Source organism: Carassius gibelio, chromosome A2 (assembly GCF_023724105.1).
Source record: "Carassius gibelio isolate Cgi1373 ecotype wild population from Czech Republic chromosome A2, carGib1.2-hapl.c, whole genome shotgun sequence".
NCBI classification, from domain to species: Eukaryota; Metazoa; Chordata; class Actinopteri; order Cypriniformes; family Cyprinidae; genus Carassius; species Carassius gibelio.
This window is the reverse complement of record NC_068372.1, coordinates 29,353,981-29,372,736: the sequence shown is the minus strand read 5'-3', so window position 1 is coordinate 29,372,736 and position 18,756 is coordinate 29,353,981. Positions and strand designations below refer to the sequence as shown.

The following is an 18,756-nucleotide window of genomic DNA, read 5'->3' as shown; positions in this document are numbered from 1 at the left end:
ACTTTTGTATAGTTTTGCATGGACCTGTATGGATTTTATCCTGCTGTAGTCTAGTGTAGTTACATTCCTATATCAATTTTACATTTCTTATTTTCTTTTATTCTATATAGTTCTATGCACCAGAATATGTATATGTGTATATATATATGTATATGTTTATTTACTTAATTATGAAAATAAGTTTTCAAAATAACACTTTTTAAAAAGTAAAATTAATACTGACTAATAACCCTTTCATTGACATAAAAGTGAAATACACTGAACCTTATTTAAAAGAAAAAATGTGCGTATATATATTTGTGTGTGTGTGTGTGTGTGTGCGCTAATCCAGTAAAGAGAGCATTACATTCAATGATTTCAATTCCTCTGAAGTGTGAAATTATCGGCTAGTTCTGCAGTTCACATTTTTCTTTTCTTTTTTTTATGCGTTTATATGTGTCTGTTTAACTGTAAAGTAATTACTCAGTAACTTTTCAGTATTTTGTCTCAGATTAAGTCAGTTTTTTGGTCTAAGATTGTATCTCTTGTGTTCATAACATGTAAACCAAAGAAATCAAGCTTCAGTTGTCCAATCTCTCCTCGCTTCTGTATTTAGACCTCAAGAATAAATGGCACTTGGTGGTGGACCGGCTCACGGTCCTGTTCCTCAAGTTCCTGGAGTACTTCCATAAGCTGAAGCTCTTCATCTGGTGGCTCCTGGAGATGCACATCATCAAGATCGTGTCCACTTACATCATCCTGCTGTCTGTCAAAGAGGTAGAAGCACACACTTGAGATTACGGTACAGTAATCTGAAGGTGTTTCTGTTTCTGACGTGTGTCTCTTGCAGGTCTCGCTCCTGAACTATGTGTTTTTGATCTCATGGGCGTTTGCGCTGCCGTATAAGCAGTTTCGAGTTCTCGCTTCTAGCGTTTGCACCATCTGGACATGTGTCATCATCATCTGCAAGTTGTTGTATCAGCTAAAAACCATCGAACCCAAAAACTACTCAAGCAATTGTTCTATGGTGGGTTTCTTTACTCGTCAAATGAGTTGAGATGAGACGGGATTCGTTTTCATGTAATGAAAAGCACTTTTCATTTCAAACCCATCCATATCTAGTCTGGCTGTAGCAGAAGAACAGATTTGCTGGTTCTTGTTTTTAATCGTGTGATTGTGGTCTCTGTAGCCATCCAACTACTCAGACAAGCAAAAGATGGACCTGCGTCATTCTCTACTGTACCAGAAGCCTGTGGATCCTGCAAACTGGGTCGGCTTGGAGAAGTTTGAAGAACCTGTACTGCCCAACCTGAGGGTGAGGAGACATGATCAATATTTTCAGGGAAATATACGTTTTTCAATAACGTATGATACCAAACAAGCCTCTACTGAGTGCCAATGTCATGTGTTATGCTAAATGTGCAACCTATTATTATTATTATACGTCCAAGTATACCTATCATTACCTATTACACCATATTATAATTTTTATTACAGTTTAGGATTACATAGATTTAAAGCTATATTCCGTACCTTTGATTTCTTTGGTTAAAAAAGATACAAAATCAGTGATTGAGCAAGTACTGTACATAAGCGATCAGTGTTTTAAATCACCTTAGTCCGATTCACAACGGTAAGCTTGTTGGCACAAACTGGCAAATACTGTAAATGTAAAACAAATCCAAAAGAGCATGTATTATTTAATGTATCCTCTTCAGGTGGATAGTCTTTCTTTTCTGAATTACAGCATTTCATTGATGAAGTAATTGAATTGTTGACATGGCTTTAAATTAATCTCCTCGTTTTTTTCTCAGAATAACTTGTTGATGTTGGCCATCTTGGCGTTTGAAGTCACCATTTACAGACACCAGGAGTTTTTCCGTCTGAGAAACAAACTCTCTCCTCCTCCCTCTCGGACCATCTTTCATGACATCACCCGGCAACACCTCGACAACAGCATCATCAACTGTGTCAAATACTTCATCAACTACTTTTTCTACAAGTTTGGTTTAGAGGTGCATCTATCTATCTATCTATCTATCTATCTATCTATCTATCTATCTATCTATCTATCTATCTATCTATCTATCTATCTATCTATCTATCTATCTATCTATCTATCTATCTATCTATCTATCTACCTATCTGTCTGTGTCTGTGTCTGTGTCTATGTCTGTCTGTCTGTGTCTGTGTCTGTGTCTGTCCGTCTGTCTGTCTGTCTGTCTGTGTCTATGTCTGTCTGTTTGTCTGTCTGTCTGTCTGTCTGTGTCTGTGTCTGTGTCTGTCTGTGTCTGTCTGTTTGTCTGTGTCTGTCTGTCTGTGTCTGTGTCTGTCTGTCTGTCTGTGTCTGTCTGTCTGTCTGTCTGTCTGTCTGTCTGTCTATGTATGTTTGTCTGTCGGTATCTGTCTGTTTGTCTGTGTATGTCTGTGTCTGTGTCTGTGTCTGTCTGTTTGTATGTTTGTCTGTTTGTCTGTGTCTGTCAGTCTGTTTGTCTGTCTGTCTGTCTGTGTCTATGTCTGCTTGTCTGTCTGTGTCTGTGTCTGTGTCTGTGTCTGTGCCTGTTTGTCTGTCTGTCTGTGTCTGTGCCTGTCTGTCTGTGTCTCTGTCTGTCTGTGTCTATGTCTGTCTGTTTGTCTGTCTGTGTCTATGTCTGTCTGTTTGTCTGTCTGTGTCTATGTCTGTCTGTCTATCTGTCTGTGTCTGTGTCTGTCTTTGTCTGTCTGTCTGTCTGTCTGTGTCTGTCTGTCTGTCTGTGTCTGTCTGTTTGTCTGTGTCTGTCTGTCTGTGTCTGTGTCTGTCTGTCTGTCTGTCTGTTTGTGTCTGTCTGTCTGTCTGTGTCTATGTATGTTTGTCTGTCGGTATCTGTCTGTTTGTCTGTGTATGTCTGTGTCTGTGTCTGTCTGTCTGTGTCTGTCTGTTTGTCTGTGTCTGTCTGTCTGTGTCTGTCTGTTTGTCTGTTTGTCTGTGTCTGTCAGTCTGTTTGTCTGTCTGTCTGTCTGTCTGTGTCTATGTCTGCTTGTCTGTCTGTGTCTGTGTCTGTGTCTGTGCCTGTTTGTCTGTCTGTCTGTCTGTCTGTGTCTGTGTCTGTGTCTGTCTGTCTGTGTCTGTGTCTGTGCCTGTCTGTCTGTCTGTCTGTCTGTGTCTATGTCTGTCTGTTTGTCTGTCTGTGTCTATGTCTGTCTGTCTGTCTGTGTCTATGTCTGTCTGTCTGTCTGTCTGTCTGTCTGTCTATGTCTGCTTGTCTGTCTGTGTCTGTGTCTGTGTCTGTGTCTGTGCCTGTCTGTCTGTCTGTCTTTCTATCATTCTATCAATCTCTTTATTGTTCAATCACTCTGTCTTGTTCCTGTCTGGCGTCAGGTGTGTTTCCTGTTGGCGATCAATGTGATGGGACAGCGGATGGATTTCTACTCCATGCTGCACGGTTTGGCTCTGGCTGTGGTAATGTACAGACGCCAGAGGAAAGCCATCGCTGAGATCTGGCCCAAATACTGCTGCTTCCTTGCCTGCATGATCACCTTCCAGTACTTCATCTGCATTGGAATCCCACCAGCTGCTTGTCAAGGTGTGCGACTTTATGCCTTTTCACATGTCTGTCTTATTAATCACAGATTCACATTTTCTCAGTGATACTGATGCAGAAACTCAGCCGTGTTAAAAGTATTTTAACACATCACTTTTCAATTTTGAAGCAGTGGATTTAGTATAGTTATTTTCAAAGCATGCAAATACAATTTGTGTGACATCTTCGTGCAAAGACCGATCATGTGAAGCACATCTGAAGTTGAAAAATAGTAGTGAACATCCAAGTACACTTGTGTGATATCATAACATCTGTATGTCTGTATGAGTTTTGTATTTTTCCATTGATCAAGAATGTTTATTTCTCTAAACTCGTCTTTCTAGATTATCCCTGGAGGTTTTCCGAACCCATGATGGATTCTGACATCGTTAAATGGCTTTACCTTCCTGATTTCCTCACTCAGCCCAACTCCATGTTCCTCACCTGTGAGTTCTTCCCTCAGAAATATTCAGCATTGCTTATATGTGTTTCCATTTAACATTAGAGGTTGTTCTGCTCAGCAGGACATGTGAACATGAAACGGCGGTCAAACTTAATCAGTCCTCTTAGACCTGCAGGGTCAGACTTTTCACCATCAGCATAATGTCTGGTCCATTTCGGTCCAGGTTTTTCTGACCCACATGCAAACTGACCGACCACATTTATATTTGTTAACGTGACGTTTAAGGAGCTCTCCTCTGTTGCTCTGTTTGTCTGATGTAGATGACTTCATGCTGCTGCTGTGTGCATCGCTGCAGCTGCAGGTGTTTGAAGATGAAAACATAGCAGCTGTTCGTCTGATAGCGGGAGATAACGTGGAGGTCTGCCGAGACCTGGACGCAGCATCCTTCAGCGTTCACAACCCCGTACCAGACTTCATTCACTGCAGGTACACACACTTAACTGAACTTAACTTAAAAAATATGTGAAAACTTGTGGAAAAACTACAATTGATTAATTATGTTTCAGTGGAGCAGTGGGGAATCTTGAATTGAGTCTAAATTCAAAGCCGTTTAGATCAAAATAGACTAGATTACAGTAGTTGTATAACATAATAATTCATTACCAGCAACAACAATACTAATTATTATTATTTATTTGGGCTAGATGTTGTTTACCAAATAAATAAAGGACAAATAAATCAAGTACATACTGTATATAGAGTAAGTGCAGTATGTAAATAACTATTTTTTCAGATATTGTTTTAATTGGAATAATCAAATACAACTTTCAGAAAGAGAAAAGTATAAATAAATAAAAAAAAAAACAAGTAAATATGTAAAAAAGAAAAAAATCGAAAATTTCTCCTTCAAGCTAAATGAAAAATAAATAAAGGATACATAAATCAAGTAAGTAAATAAATACATTTTTATTAGACTGATCAAATGCAACTTGGCAAAATATAATTTTTCAGATTAATAATCAAGCAAGGACAAATTAATCAAGAATAAATAAATCATGTTAAAGAAATAAAGTAAATTTTTCCAATATTGTTTGATTTTAAATAATCAAATGCAACTTAGAAGATTAAAGTGTTCTCTTTCAGACTGATAAATTATAAATAAATCAAATAAACAAGTAAATATGTTGTCTTATCCCAGGCCTGTGTCTAAACACAGCGTCCAGCTTCTACAAACAGGGCGTGAAGCCCGGAGGATGTACTTTAACTTTTGAAGCTTTAAGCATGCAAGAAAATGAGCAGCGCATCCATATACATGTGAAGGAATCGCTTCGGGTATCGATCCGCTCGTTATAATTATGCCTGTCAGGTTGTCTTATACTATATATGAAATGAAGAAGAACATTTAAATAAATGTTGCCTGCATTCCCATGTTCATACTTCTGTTCTGTCATTTTTTCACTGTTAACATGTTTTCTTCTTTGCAAGTTTTATTTAACTAATTATTTATTTAACTTGTTACAATATTTTATTTATGATGTTTTGTTTTCAACCAAAATGCTGATAAATGCTTAAATATATAAAAAAAAAATTATATTTATACTTTTTGTGTTTTTATTTATTTAAAGCCATCATATAAAATAATGTTTTAGTTACAGTGAATGAAGTGGAATTATTAATGGTCAAATACTTTCTCCTCTGATATTTCTCAAAACTCAAATTGTTTATTTGTTTTACATTTTTATTTTAGTTCTATTTTATTTTATTTTCAGCGATGATATAGTAAAATGAGTTAGACTGCCGCAAGCAGCACATTATCTTAGAATTATGCATTAATTTTAAAGCATTTTATTTGCTCTACATTTGTCATAAAATTATCAAAATAAATAATGTTTTAGTACCAGTGAATGAACTGGGTAAAAAAAACTTTTTTTCCTCTCCTAATTTATTAACTCATCTCAACATTTTATTTTGTTTGACATTTGTTTTGCTTTATTTTTCAGTTTTATATTTTGTTTGTCCAAGTTAAAGCTCTTATAGTTCTATTTGACCCTATGAATCACAAGACAGTGTTGCCAGGTCCACGGTTTTTCATCACCAAACATCATTTGTAATGCGTCTTCCATTCAATAATCGCAAAGAGCTTTGTGCTTCATTAATTCTGATAAAAAACAAAGTTTCAGTTTCAAGTCCTGTACATTTTAGCACGAAATGTATTTTTGACGCTCTTAAAGGTGACGTGACAAACCCCTGTAACAGCGCGGAGCGCGAGTCTCTTCCGCTTTAATAGCTACAAGTTAAACAGGAAATAATCATGAATGAACATCAGAAGGTATGTCGAATGTAGTCACTCAATCAGCCTTTCAACCGAAAGAAAGACAGCAGGTAAACAGCAATATGTCACTCAACGATGCATTTACCTCTGCACAGTTATCCAGTGTTCACGGATCATTAGTTAGCCATAAAAAAAAATACACTAGAGGGAACTTATTTAGCCTACTGTTAATTATAAATGTATTTATGAATAAATCTGTTATAATGCCAAAACTATATCACAGTATGTGCAGCTGAGTTGTATACAAGAGTTTTTCTTTGAGTTAGATTTATTATAATCTTAAAATAAACAGCATTGAGTTACGGAAACCCCGCATATGACATGCATGGAAAAAAATAGTAGGCTAAATCGTGTGCATGATTAACTAATTCATTCCCTCGGTGTACTAAAACGTGTAATTAATAATATTAGTCAGGAGAGGCTAAACTGTCGGCATTGGCAGATATCATTCTGAATAATCAGCATCAGCTGAGAAATATAGTCTCATTGCATCTCGTTTGGAGAGCTGTCTGTTAAAGGTTGCTCTCATGTTAATGTTACATTCTTCTCTAAGGTCGTACCTGGACATGCTGAAGGTGATCACGTTCAGCTACCTGTTCTGGTTCGTCCTGACCGTCATCTTCATCACGGGCACGACTCGGATCAGCATCTTCTGCATGGGTTACCTGGTGGCATGTTTTTACTTCCTGCTCTTCGGTGGCGATCTCTTGCTCAAGCCAATCAAGAAGCTCATCCGTTACTGGGATTTCCTCATAGCTTACAATCTTTTTGTCATCACAATGAAGAACGTGTTTGCTGTGAGTGTCTTATCCCTTAAAGAAATGCTCTTAGTAGTCTTAGTACTTCGTAAAGAGATGTTCTTAGCAAATAGCTTATTTGATTTATTTATTGTGTAGATAAATACTAAGAACATCCAATGTCAGCATGTTTTATTAATTTATTTCATTTTAAATTACATTTTTATTTATTTTACAGTATATACTCTACATTTAGCATCTAATTATCATAATTTTTTTTATATGTGAATACAAAACAAAACATTTTTATTGCGTATTATATATTATTTTATTTTTCTGAAACATGAATCATGCTTTAAAGTTGACTACGCTACATTTTCAAAACAATAATCATTTTTGTAGGAAAATTTCATCAATATTTATTTTTTATATTAATCACGTCAGCTACCAAATATCATGATTAATTATTTTACATGTACAGTGGCTTTTAATTATCATATGAAAAATTTTAATTAAATAAAAACATGACATCAATGAATCATCTTTGTTGCATATTATTTGATATTTAATAAACAAAATTACATCAATTTAATATCTTTTTTTTTTTTTTTTTTAAATGAGAATCATATTCTTTTAAAATTTTGCAAGCAAGAAACATATTTGGAGGCTAATTGCAGCAAATGAAGTATTTAGGATTTATTGTGTTAACAAACTATTAAGATTAATCATTATTCATTCTCTTAATCGGTTGAAGGGGCTAATAAATGCAAAGCAGAGAAAATGAGTGAAGCAATATATTAAAAGATGAGAAATAGCATGCAGTTTTTTTTTCATTTATTCACAGATCTTGGCGTGTGGTTATATCAAGCAACTGGTGAAGAATAACTGCTGGTTGGTTCAGCTGCTCAGTCTTGCCTGCACCATAAAAGAATACAAAGCTCTTGAAGGTAAAGAAGGGTTTATTATGTTATATAAATTAAACGCATATTTTGAGCTGTAAAAGACACATAGCATCTGTCTTTCACAAAAAAAAGATCTTGCATTGCGATGAGCCGAAGTAGTACCCACAAATGTCAATGTAAAATTATCAAATTCCCATCTCTGATGGCTTCATATGTTTTTGGTGTGTCTTCAGGCGTGTCTTTAGAGGGATGTGAAGTGCCGAAGGACGAGGCTGGGATTATTTGGGACAGCATCTGCTTCACGTTCCTCCTGCTGCAGAGACGTGTTTTCATGAGCTACTACTTCCTGCATGTGGTCGCAGACATCCGCGCCGGACAGATTCTAGCATCTCGGTACAACAAGTTTACATACGTTTACCCAGAATGCTTTTCATGTTTACTTTTAGGAATAATTGTATATTTGCAGTTTGAAGAACTTTTTTCTGCCGTGTCTCTTTATCTCACAATTCAGACTTTTCCCTCATAAATCTGAGAAGAAATTAAAACCTTGCAATTGTGAGGAAAAAGGTCGGAACTGTGTGAAGTTCTCCCAGAAATCTAAGAAATAAAGTCAGAATTACAAGATACTATAAACTCACAACTGTGAGGAAAAAAAAGAACATCAGAATACAAGATGTAAACAAAGAATTCTAAGAAAACAATTCTGATTTGTGAGATCTTAACTCAAAATTCCGAGAGAGAGAGAGAGAGAGAGAGAGAGAGAGAGAGAGAGAGAGAGTAAAAAGTCTAAGTTATGAGATGTAATGTCAGAAATCTGAAAAAATGCAACTTGCAAATAACTTTTTTATATTTTTATTGCACAGCAGAAACAAGCTTCCATACATTTCAAATATAAGAACCCTTGATTTTTCAGTATGAACTAAGAACATAACTGTGTAATTTCTAGACGGTAGTAGAGTGTAAATGTCAGTCCAGTATAGCTGAGTGTTGTCTGTCTGTCTGTCAGAGGAGCAGAGCTGTTTCAGGCCAGCATTGTGAAGGCTGTAAGAGCTCGTCTGGACGAGGAGAAGAGATCCATGGAGCAGCTGAAGAGACAGTGAGAAACATCCTTTCATTCATGTGCTGTCATCTTTGTGTTCGTCTCGAGTGTTTCTTGATTTCATGAATTGCATGTAGTTTTTATTCAGCAAGAATGCATTAAATTGATCAGTAGTGACAGTAAAAATATTTATAATGTAACAAAACATTCCATTTAAAATTCCATTTCAGTTCTTTTGAGCTTTCTGTTAATCAAAGAATCATGGAAAAAAAACTGTTTCCAACATTGATAATAATCAGAAATGTTTCTTAAGCAGCAAATCATCATATTACAATGATTTCTGAAGATCACGTGACACTGAAGACTGGAGGAATGCATCACAGAAATAAATTGGATTTTACTACTTTATATATTCACATAGACATTCACACAGTTATTTTAAATCAGAACGATATTTCACATTATTACTGTTCTTACTGTATTTATGATTAAATAAATAAAGGCTTGGTGAGCAGAAGAGACTTCTCTTTTTACATTAAAACAACCCAACTTAAGCATATATTACAACAGTGTTTTATTTGATTTGATTATTATTATGTGTGCAGTGAATGATTTCTCTCACTACCTTGAATCCATTAATTTAGGATGGATCGTATTAAGACACGACAGCAGAAGTTTAAGAGAGGAAAGGAGAAGATGCTCAGCATGGCTCAGGTGTCTGGAGACGGGCAGAAACTCGTCCAGCCCGACAACAACGATGATGCTGATGCTGATGCTGATGGTATGATGTAGATCACGACAGTAGAAGAGTGGAGGAGTGATAAAAAAGTGTCCTTTCTTAGGAATTTCATCAACAGAAAAGTTAAAGCCATCATGAATGGATTTAATTGCATATTATTTCCATAAAGCAACTAGGAAAAGGTTTCGTTTCCAATTTCACCATCACCTCCGATGTGCTTTCATTAACGCTCTGACCTTTCATTTGCAGAGAAAAAGAAAAACAAGGTGCAAAAAAAGCAGTGGTGGAGGCCTTGGGTTGACCATGCGTCCAGTAGGTTCCTCATACCTTCCTCTGATCTCACTGATCCTTGTGTCCTTGACCAGAAGTCAGAGGATTCCCATAATGCACCTGGGCTCCGTCAGACCGTCACACACCATACAGACCTCAGACTTTTCTACATCTATCTGTTTAAGACCATCAGTCTTATGAATCCACAAACTGTATTAAGTACCAGTGGTAGAAACTTTAAAGCAGGCATTTTATCAGGAATCACATTTTCCTTGATCTTCCTTTCCTTGAAGTGTAAAACTTTAATTTAGACATACATTAGAGAACCACTCTGCTTTATTAAACACTGTTGTAGAAAAGAGAGGGGCTTATGCCATATAATAATATAGTATAAGAATCAATGTCAGCTGCTTTGGTTTTATAAGAGTAATTCATCCATAAATGAAAACGCTGTTTTTTCTTCAATGGAATATTTTAAGGAGTTATTTCGCAGAATGTTCACGGTGCGCTTTTTTTGTGCAATGAAAGTTAACGTATTGTTAATCTTACAAAATGTATACTTTTATTCAGAAAAGATGCATTAAATTGATCAAAAGTTAAGACAGTAAAGACATTTATAATGTTACAAAATATTTATATTTCAAATAGATGCTGCTTCTTTGAACTTCCTGTTCATCAAAGGCTCCTGAAAAAAAAAATCAGCTTTGACATGACAGCAATAAATTATATTTTAATTATATTCAAATGGAAAACAGTTCTTTTAAATTGTAAAAATATTCCAGAATATTAAACTGTTTTACTATATTTTTATACAAATAAATGAAGCCTCAGTAAGCAAGAGATACTTCTTTCACAGACGTCTTATGGCCCCGAACATTTGAACAGCTGAATAAACTGAATTATATGAGGATTACTAAATAATTGTTCAATAAACTGGAAAACTTTGCCTAATCAACTCTCATAGTGTTCCAGGGGCACAATCATTTGAGTGACAAGAGGGTTAGTAAATGCTAATTTATGGGTGAAATAACTTTATAACCCAGAAGTTTATGCTAAGAGAGTGAGAGAGTGCTCAACAGAAAAGCATCAAAAAGCAAAAGAAATACATTTTGTGTTCCAGAGTCAAATATATATAATTAAACTGTAACAAAGACACCTTAAAATAAAGTGTAACCCCATATTCATATACTATGGTATTTACGTGTTTTGCAAAGAATACCATAGTATTATTATCATGATCCTGTCCAAAAAGCCACGGTATTACTGTGGTACCATGTCTAAAAACCATGGTAGGTTTTTTTAACGACAGACAGTAATCACTATAGAAAATTAGATCTTTTTTGGAGATCTTTGGGGCCATGATTTGGATTTGTAAATACCAGGCCCACAAATAAAGTGTTGATATGTTTTCCCAGCATCCTCTCTGTCCTCCTCCTCCATTGTGGCTCTTCTGTTCAAGGACACAAGGCAGTTTCCTTCTCCAAATCCTGTTTTGCCATGCAATTGTGAAACTGCAGACACAGAGGTGTTTCTGAGCTGTCAGATAACAAACTAACACAACTAGAGATAAGAAATGGATCTAGTTTTATTGTCATTTTGTTGTTTTTGTTTTTTGATAATTACTGTTGAAATACAGTAGTATTAAAAAAAAAGCATAAAATGGGATATGAAAGATTTAATCTAGAGTTTTATTGTTTGTTGTTGTACTTCTTTTTAATTATGTTTATGACTCATGCTAATCTGTTATGCCTTATGAACTTAGTTTGATTATGTTTTTTTAGATTTAGAGATTCAGGTAAGTTTGGTCACAAGATTCCTTGGGATTCTCTCAAGCACTGTATGTGCAAAAACTTTCAAAACAATTTCAACCTTCATTATATATGTATGCATTTGTATGCTAAACGCTCTCCTCCGTTCCTCTCTCAGTGGTTAGGAGTGGTGATTATTACTTGTTTGAAACTGACAGTGAAGAGGAGGAGGAAGAAGAGGACAGAAAAGATGAAGAACAGCCCAAGAGATCAGCCTTCCTGGTGAGTGAACCGCTGCTGGTCGCATTGAACTTCTCTGGAGTCAAACTTGTTTGAGCTTCTAACTTCGCAAGTTTGCATATGTGTTTTCGGTTTTGTATGTTTTTGATACATCAGGCTTTTAGTGTATGATAAAGTGAGAAGAATATGTAATTTGGTGCAGATGCTGATATTTATACAGACAAAAAAGTATGAAATTCTGGTGCTTTATAACAGACTGGTTACTCATTCTACAGTATATCTCACAATATGTCTTAGTAAGATAATATTTAAATGCTTTATGAATCCAAATATGTGACTCTGGACCACAAAACCAGTGTTAAGTGTAAATTTTAGATTTACACATTATCTGAAAGCTGAAAAAATAAGCTTTCCACTGATGTATGGTTTATTAGGATCGTACGAAATTTGACTGAGGTACAAATATTTGAAAATCTGGAATCTGAGGGTGCAAAAAAATCTAAACACTGAGAAAATCGCCTTTTAAATTTGTCCAAATGAATTCTTAGCAATGGATATTACTAATCAAAAAATTATGGGTTTTTTTTATATTTACGGTAGGAAATCTACAAAATATCTTTAATTAATATCCTAATGATTTTTGGCATAAAAAAAAAAAAATCTATAATTTTTACCCATGCAATGTATTTTTGGCTGTTGCTACAAATATACCCCAGCGACTTAAGACTGGTTTTGTGCTCCAGCGTCACATACATTGATGATTGAGAGATAAACGTTCCTCAAAATCCCGATGATCAGATTTGAAACTCACATTTTAACTTGATAAGAAGCAAGTCAATTTTAAAGTGTTTAACTTGAAATATTACAAAAAATATCAAAGTTATCCTTTCTGTTTTCTTTTTAAAAATCTGTAAAGATTTGAACTCAATAGACATGTGGACGTTTATGCAATTACACTAAAAGAGCTTTATGGCTCAATACGCAGATTGTGTAGATTGTATGAGATTTTTATTTATTTAAAGCAAATATTTTACATTACTTAGAAATGTGCATTTTAAATGTGATACTGTACGTTTTATAAGAAGTTAAAAAGTTTCTCCTAATGAAAATTGTTATTGTTCAGATGCTGCCCTGAGGTAGTAAAGATGAAACAATGTTTACAAACACACACCACCACTAAAATTCAGTTGGGAAAATACTTACCATATTTTCTTGTTATTTCCAACTTTGGTCAAAAGCCAATCAAACTACTTCATTTGTGTGTCTTCTCCTCTTAAAATAATTCCAACATTTCACATTCTTATTTCCCAGGAAATTCTGCGTTAGCATTGTTTTATCCATCTGTTTAGTGACAAACTCATGCATTATTGCTCATGTGTTGTATAGTTCTGTAACTGTTTGAAAGGCTTCAGGACACTGATACTGTGACTTTCTCCTGGTTTCTCTCCTCTCAGCGAGCGATCAGAAAGTTTGCATCTGCCCTCGTGGCTTTACCCAGATCAGTCATAAAACTGCCCAAAACTGTCCTGCAGTATTTAATCAGGGCGGCCAAGGTACCACGGCGGAGAACATGTTGTCTGTGTTTGCATCTCTGTGTTTTATTGTTATTAAGATTTCCATTCCATGTTGTTCCAAATGTGTTATTTGTAAAAAAAAAAAAAAATGAAATGGTGAAATGTTACTCCTAAATAAGGATGCATGGAATGGAAATGATATCAAGGTGTTGTTCATTGTTTCATGTGGTGTTTTTGGGGGGACATTACTTTTATTTCAAGTCATTTCATTGTGTCCTTTCTGTTTTATTTGCATGTAAATGATGTGATTTGGAAATCAGTTGTTTGTATTCAGTGTGGGTGTTCTGTGGTGGTTGTGCTTGTTTGTCCAGGTTCAGTCAAACTCAGTCTTCTCAGGCATTAAAAACCAAAACTCGAATCATGAGTTAAATTTCAACTGGCTTCCTGAAACGGCTGAATGTGCGACATGTTGACCACGTTGCAGCACTGTATTTAATCATTGCATTAATGCATGAATTCATATTGATGCTCTGTAGTTTGTGTACCACACTTGGATTGCTGACTCTAAAGCAGCTCTGAAAGAAAAAGGCAAAGGGAGACGTCATTTCTGGAAGCGATACGGACGCAGACGTAGAAAAGACAAGAAAGAAGGTACGGCTGCTTTTAACATCTAAACATTTTGGAAGCTTGTTTCTGTCACCAATAAAAAAGATAACTGCGACTTTGTATCTCACAATTCAGACTTTCTTTCTTGCAATTCTGATTTTATATCTAAGAATTTCTCAGAATTGCAAGATATAAAAGCAGAATAAAAAAAAAAAAAAAAAAAAATAGAAATTTTTAAATCTGAAAAAAAAAAAAAATAATAATAAGTCAGGATTTTGAAGTGTGAAATGAAATTTATATCTGGCAAAAAAAAGAAAAAAAAAAAAGAAGATAAAAACATGCAATTGCAAGTCAGAATTGTGATATTAAAAGCCTAAACGGTCTTCGATAGAGAATTGAATTGAAAAACTGTTTCTATAATTGCTGGTCTAATGGACAAGCAACTTTCTGTGTCTAGGTCATGAGGCGATAGAGATCGATGAAGAAGACCGTGAGAGTTCAGAGGAAGACAAAACGGACGGACCAGGTGTGTTCGCGGAGCAATTTCATTTCCTGTTCATATCAACTTCAGACAAACCAAACTAACCTTTCCTCCACTTCCTGTAGACAATATCATCAAGAGGGTCTTAAACATAATCAAGTTCACCTGGGTGCTGTTTCTGACCACCATTGAGAGCTTCACCAAGTGGCTGAACTCCATCTGCAGAGAATACATCGACATCTCCACCGTTCTGCGCATCGAGCGCTGCATGCTGACCAGAGAAGTCAAGAAGGTTCTGCATAAATATATATATATATATATAATTAAATGAAATAAAGTAACAAGTTTATGGAACATGTTTATGTTAACATTGGTTTGTCCTGCAGGGACATGTGCCGTCCCGTGAGAGCATCCATATGTACTACCAGAAGCAGATGAAAATGATAGGATCTTGTGAATCTGGACTGGACCAGATCGGTGAGGAGGACTACTGCTCGAACACAGACCACCGCAGACGGGTCGACCACAGTCTGGATTCCTTCGCTTCCAGAGACAGCATGTCCAGGTCTTGCTCTTTGACTTATATTAGTATAGGCTGAATCTGACATTTCAAAAGAATCAGAATTAAGTAATATGTTTTGCATTCTGACATCTTTTTTTTTTTTTTTTTTTTTTTTTTTTTTTTTTTTTTATGACATTCATGACAGTTTATGTTTTTTTTCTCTGGAGCAACATCTGAGAACCAGGAGATTTTGCAAACTCATTTCATTTACTAAATTTTTCACTATAACTTTACTATTTAATGGTGTGCAGTTATTATAAAGTATTACCGAAAAAATGAGTTAATTCATTAATTAAGCATTGGTAAACAGATAATTTATAAAGCATTAATAGACATTAATAAGCAGTTTATAAATACAGATATAAATGCTTTATTCTTTTATTTAAAAGCATATCTATAATGTGTTTGATAATTTTATTGTCATGCATAATTCATGATCAATTCATCATTTCTCAATGAAGTATAGCATTATTTACAAACCAGTTATTTAGGAGTTGCCAGTTATTCATAAGATCACAAGAAATTGTAAATAAATGTACTTAATCCAGGTAGTTATAAACATTTAGTAGTTGTCAGTTAACTATTTATGTGAGCTCATCTAAAGTGAGGACTAGTTATGCCTTGTAAAGCATTTATAAAGGATATTTAAAGGCTCAGTTATCTTCTGAACAGAAAAAGGAAACAAACAAAACACAGTGATACAGCATAGAAATTATTAAAGCATAGAAATATTAACAGCCTTTAAATCTCATTTGTAAAAGCTTTATAAGGCATAAATAGTCCTCACTTTACATGAGCTCACAAAAATAGTTAACAAACAACTACATATGTTTTATAACTACCTGAGTTAACCCTGAATTACAGTAGAAATGTTAATAAACCATTTATTTATTAACACTCTAAGTAACTATTACTATATGTCTGAATTATAAGATGTATGAATGCACATTTAAATAGTTTATTAATCATTTACTTACAATTTCTAAGTGATCTTATGAACCACTGACAACTCCTTAATAACTGGCGTGAAAATAATGTTATACTTCATTTAGAAATGATAAATTGATAATTAATAAAGTATGAAAAAAACAATTATTAAATACATTATAGATGTGCTTTTAAATCAGGTATAAAGCATTAATATATGTATTTATAAACTGTTTTTAAATGTCTGTTAATGCTTTATAAATGATGAATTAACTGTTTCCTAATACTTAACTAATGACTAACAGCGTTTAGTTATTATAAAGTGTTACCAATTTTTCTTGTTATCTTTTCATTGCATTATGTTCCCGCTCATGTCATCTGTCCATCCGTCAGTGCATACACCGAAGCCACCATGCTGTTTTCCCGTCAGTCCACCTTGGACGATTTGGATGACATGCCTCAGAATATTCCCAAAACCAGCGAGCGTGCTCGTCCCAAACTGCATAAAATGTACAGTTTGGAGATTTGCAACTCCTCTTTGGACAGTGGAAGCGGCGTCATGTCCAGGTGCTGAACTCATAATCATCACATCTTCATCACATTCATCCTCACCCTCCACACTCCCATCATATGGAGGACCAAACCTGCAGAAATTAAAAAGAAATAAATATATAGATAAGTAAATGTTATAATGTAAAAATGTAAATGTAAAAATAAAATTGAACCCTAAATTTATTTGTATTACTCTTTTCTTTTATGTATTATTTTCTTTATTTATATTTACATTTATTTTGAATTTTTATTTACGTATTATTTGAATTAGTTATTCATTTATTTATTTATTATTATTTATTTAATTTGATTTATTCATGTATTTATTTGTTTTTAAATGTATTTATTCATGCATTTACTTTATTATATGTATTTATTCCCACATATATTTTTTTTTTCCAGATTTATTTGTTTATTTCTTTTTTTACCTTTCCATGTGCAACATAGAAATGAGGGAAGCAGTGCTTGTGCATGCAGAAACTAATGAAATTAATTATTAAAATGAATGCAATTTAATATTGATATTATTAAGATCATTATTAGTATTATAAATGTCATCTAGTGGAACTAAATGGAACATTTGACATAATAGTAACAACAACAACAGTAATAATAATAATAATAATAATAATAATAATAGTGTTATTATTAAAATAAAATAATACAGTACATGTATTATTATTATTATTATAATAATAATACATAAATAATATACATGTTTTTATTATTGTAGCATAAATAAAATGATTCATTCTATATATTGGTTATAATATAATAAAATAAAAATAATTTAATATTGTTATAATAATACATCAACTGTTTCTTGTTTGTGGTTTTACTTCCAGTGAAGTTACTCAGTCCACCACACTTTTCTCTCAGCAAGGAACCAATGACAGTATAGACGAGGTCCAGGACGAGAGAGAACAGGTGGAGGAAAAAGAGAAGGAAACTGTTGGAGAAGATCATGAGGAAGTGAAACAGGAAGTGATGGATGAGCTCACAGAGGAAATGACACAGGAAGTGACGGATGAGCTCACAGAGGAAGTGATACAGGAAGTCTCAGGAGAAGTGGAAGAGGGAAAACAATGGGATTTGGTGGTTCCACAGAAAGCAGATGAAGATGTTCAGGTTCCTCAGCTGGATTGTGAGGAGCATCGAGAGGAAGAGCAGTGCATTTCTGAAGATGAGGACGGTGAACAGTCAATCCGACAGGACGAAGGTGAATCATCAGGATTGGAGAACATGCAGACAGATGTGGTCAGTGTGCAGCTTTTCACCCCGGACACAGACGCTGACATGCCGCCCAGCTACAGCAAAGCCGTGAGCTTCGACTGTCTGTCTATGAGCTCGGTCGAAAGCTACAGTGACAAACGGCGGATGCTGATGACGCCTGACAGCAGATCTGATCTGGATGACCCTCCGCTGCCCCCCATGACCACCGATCTGACCGCCAGCGAACTGCTGCTCAACAGGTGAGTTAGTCTTGATTACATTACAGCTTCTTCAGAAGGGTCTGTGGTGTCAGTGTGGTAAAAAATCACAATAATGAAATAATAACTTACTACATTCTGTTGTTTTACTATTACAGTCTTTATTAATATTTTGAATTTGCTTTTTATTTTTAGATTTTCAGTTTCATTTTTAATCATTTTATTACGTTTTGGTAATTTTTTATTAATCTTTGTTTGTTTGTTTGTTTATTTTTTTCATTTGTATTCATTTTTTAATATACATTTCTAAATATTTGTAATTAAATTTGTGTTTAAGCTTTAGTTTTATCTCAGTAGTTTTATTATGTGCCTTTATCTTTTTTTTTAAAGACATTTTAAAATAGTTCTTTTTTATTTGTGATTAAGGCTTAGTTTTATTACAGTTAGCAATTGTATCATGTGCTTTTGTTTCAGTTATTGTTTTCAAAGGTGTTTGAAATTAGTTTTAATTTATATTTAAGTTTTAGTTTGATCTCAGTGAATAGTTTTGTTATGTGCTATTTCATTTTTTTTCTAATACCAAAATATTTGTCTTTTTTTTATTTATTTAAGCTTTAGATTTACTTTTGTTTCAGTTTTATTTAATTTTAGTATTTTAACTTAAATGCATTTAATTCACTTGCATTTACTTTATTAATTTATTTTTAGACTTAAATTGATTTATTTCAGTTACTC

The 18,756-nt window shown here is 34.3% G+C and overlaps 1 protein-coding gene across 1 annotated transcript in view; it reads left to right on the top strand.

Moving 5' to 3' along the window:
• Positions 1-18,756, top strand: part of LOC127938001 (piezo-type mechanosensitive ion channel component 2-like) — a 52,315-nt gene that overhangs the window by 19,477 nt on the left and 14,082 nt on the right. The window contains exons 17-37 of the mRNA XM_052534359.1: positions 596-756; positions 830-1,006; positions 1,169-1,294; positions 1,794-1,994; positions 3,338-3,542; positions 3,884-3,985; positions 4,263-4,428; positions 6,828-7,071; positions 7,856-7,958; positions 8,147-8,306; positions 8,920-9,009; positions 9,597-9,733; positions 9,941-10,003; positions 11,888-11,991; positions 13,404-13,502; positions 14,000-14,114; positions 14,527-14,595; positions 14,676-14,842; positions 14,937-15,115; positions 16,433-16,606; positions 17,437-18,063. Of these exons, the coding sequence (XP_052390319.1) occupies positions 596-756; positions 830-1,006; positions 1,169-1,294; positions 1,794-1,994; positions 3,338-3,542; positions 3,884-3,985; positions 4,263-4,428; positions 6,828-7,071; positions 7,856-7,958; positions 8,147-8,306; positions 8,920-9,009; positions 9,597-9,733; positions 9,941-10,003; positions 11,888-11,991; positions 13,404-13,502; positions 14,000-14,114; positions 14,527-14,595; positions 14,676-14,842; positions 14,937-15,115; positions 16,433-16,606; positions 17,437-18,063 (3,469 nt within the window). The remainder of the gene's footprint in view (positions 1-595; positions 757-829; positions 1,007-1,168; positions 1,295-1,793; positions 1,995-3,337; positions 3,543-3,883; positions 3,986-4,262; positions 4,429-6,827; positions 7,072-7,855; positions 7,959-8,146; positions 8,307-8,919; positions 9,010-9,596; positions 9,734-9,940; positions 10,004-11,887; positions 11,992-13,403; positions 13,503-13,999; positions 14,115-14,526; positions 14,596-14,675; positions 14,843-14,936; positions 15,116-16,432; positions 16,607-17,436; positions 18,064-18,756) is intronic.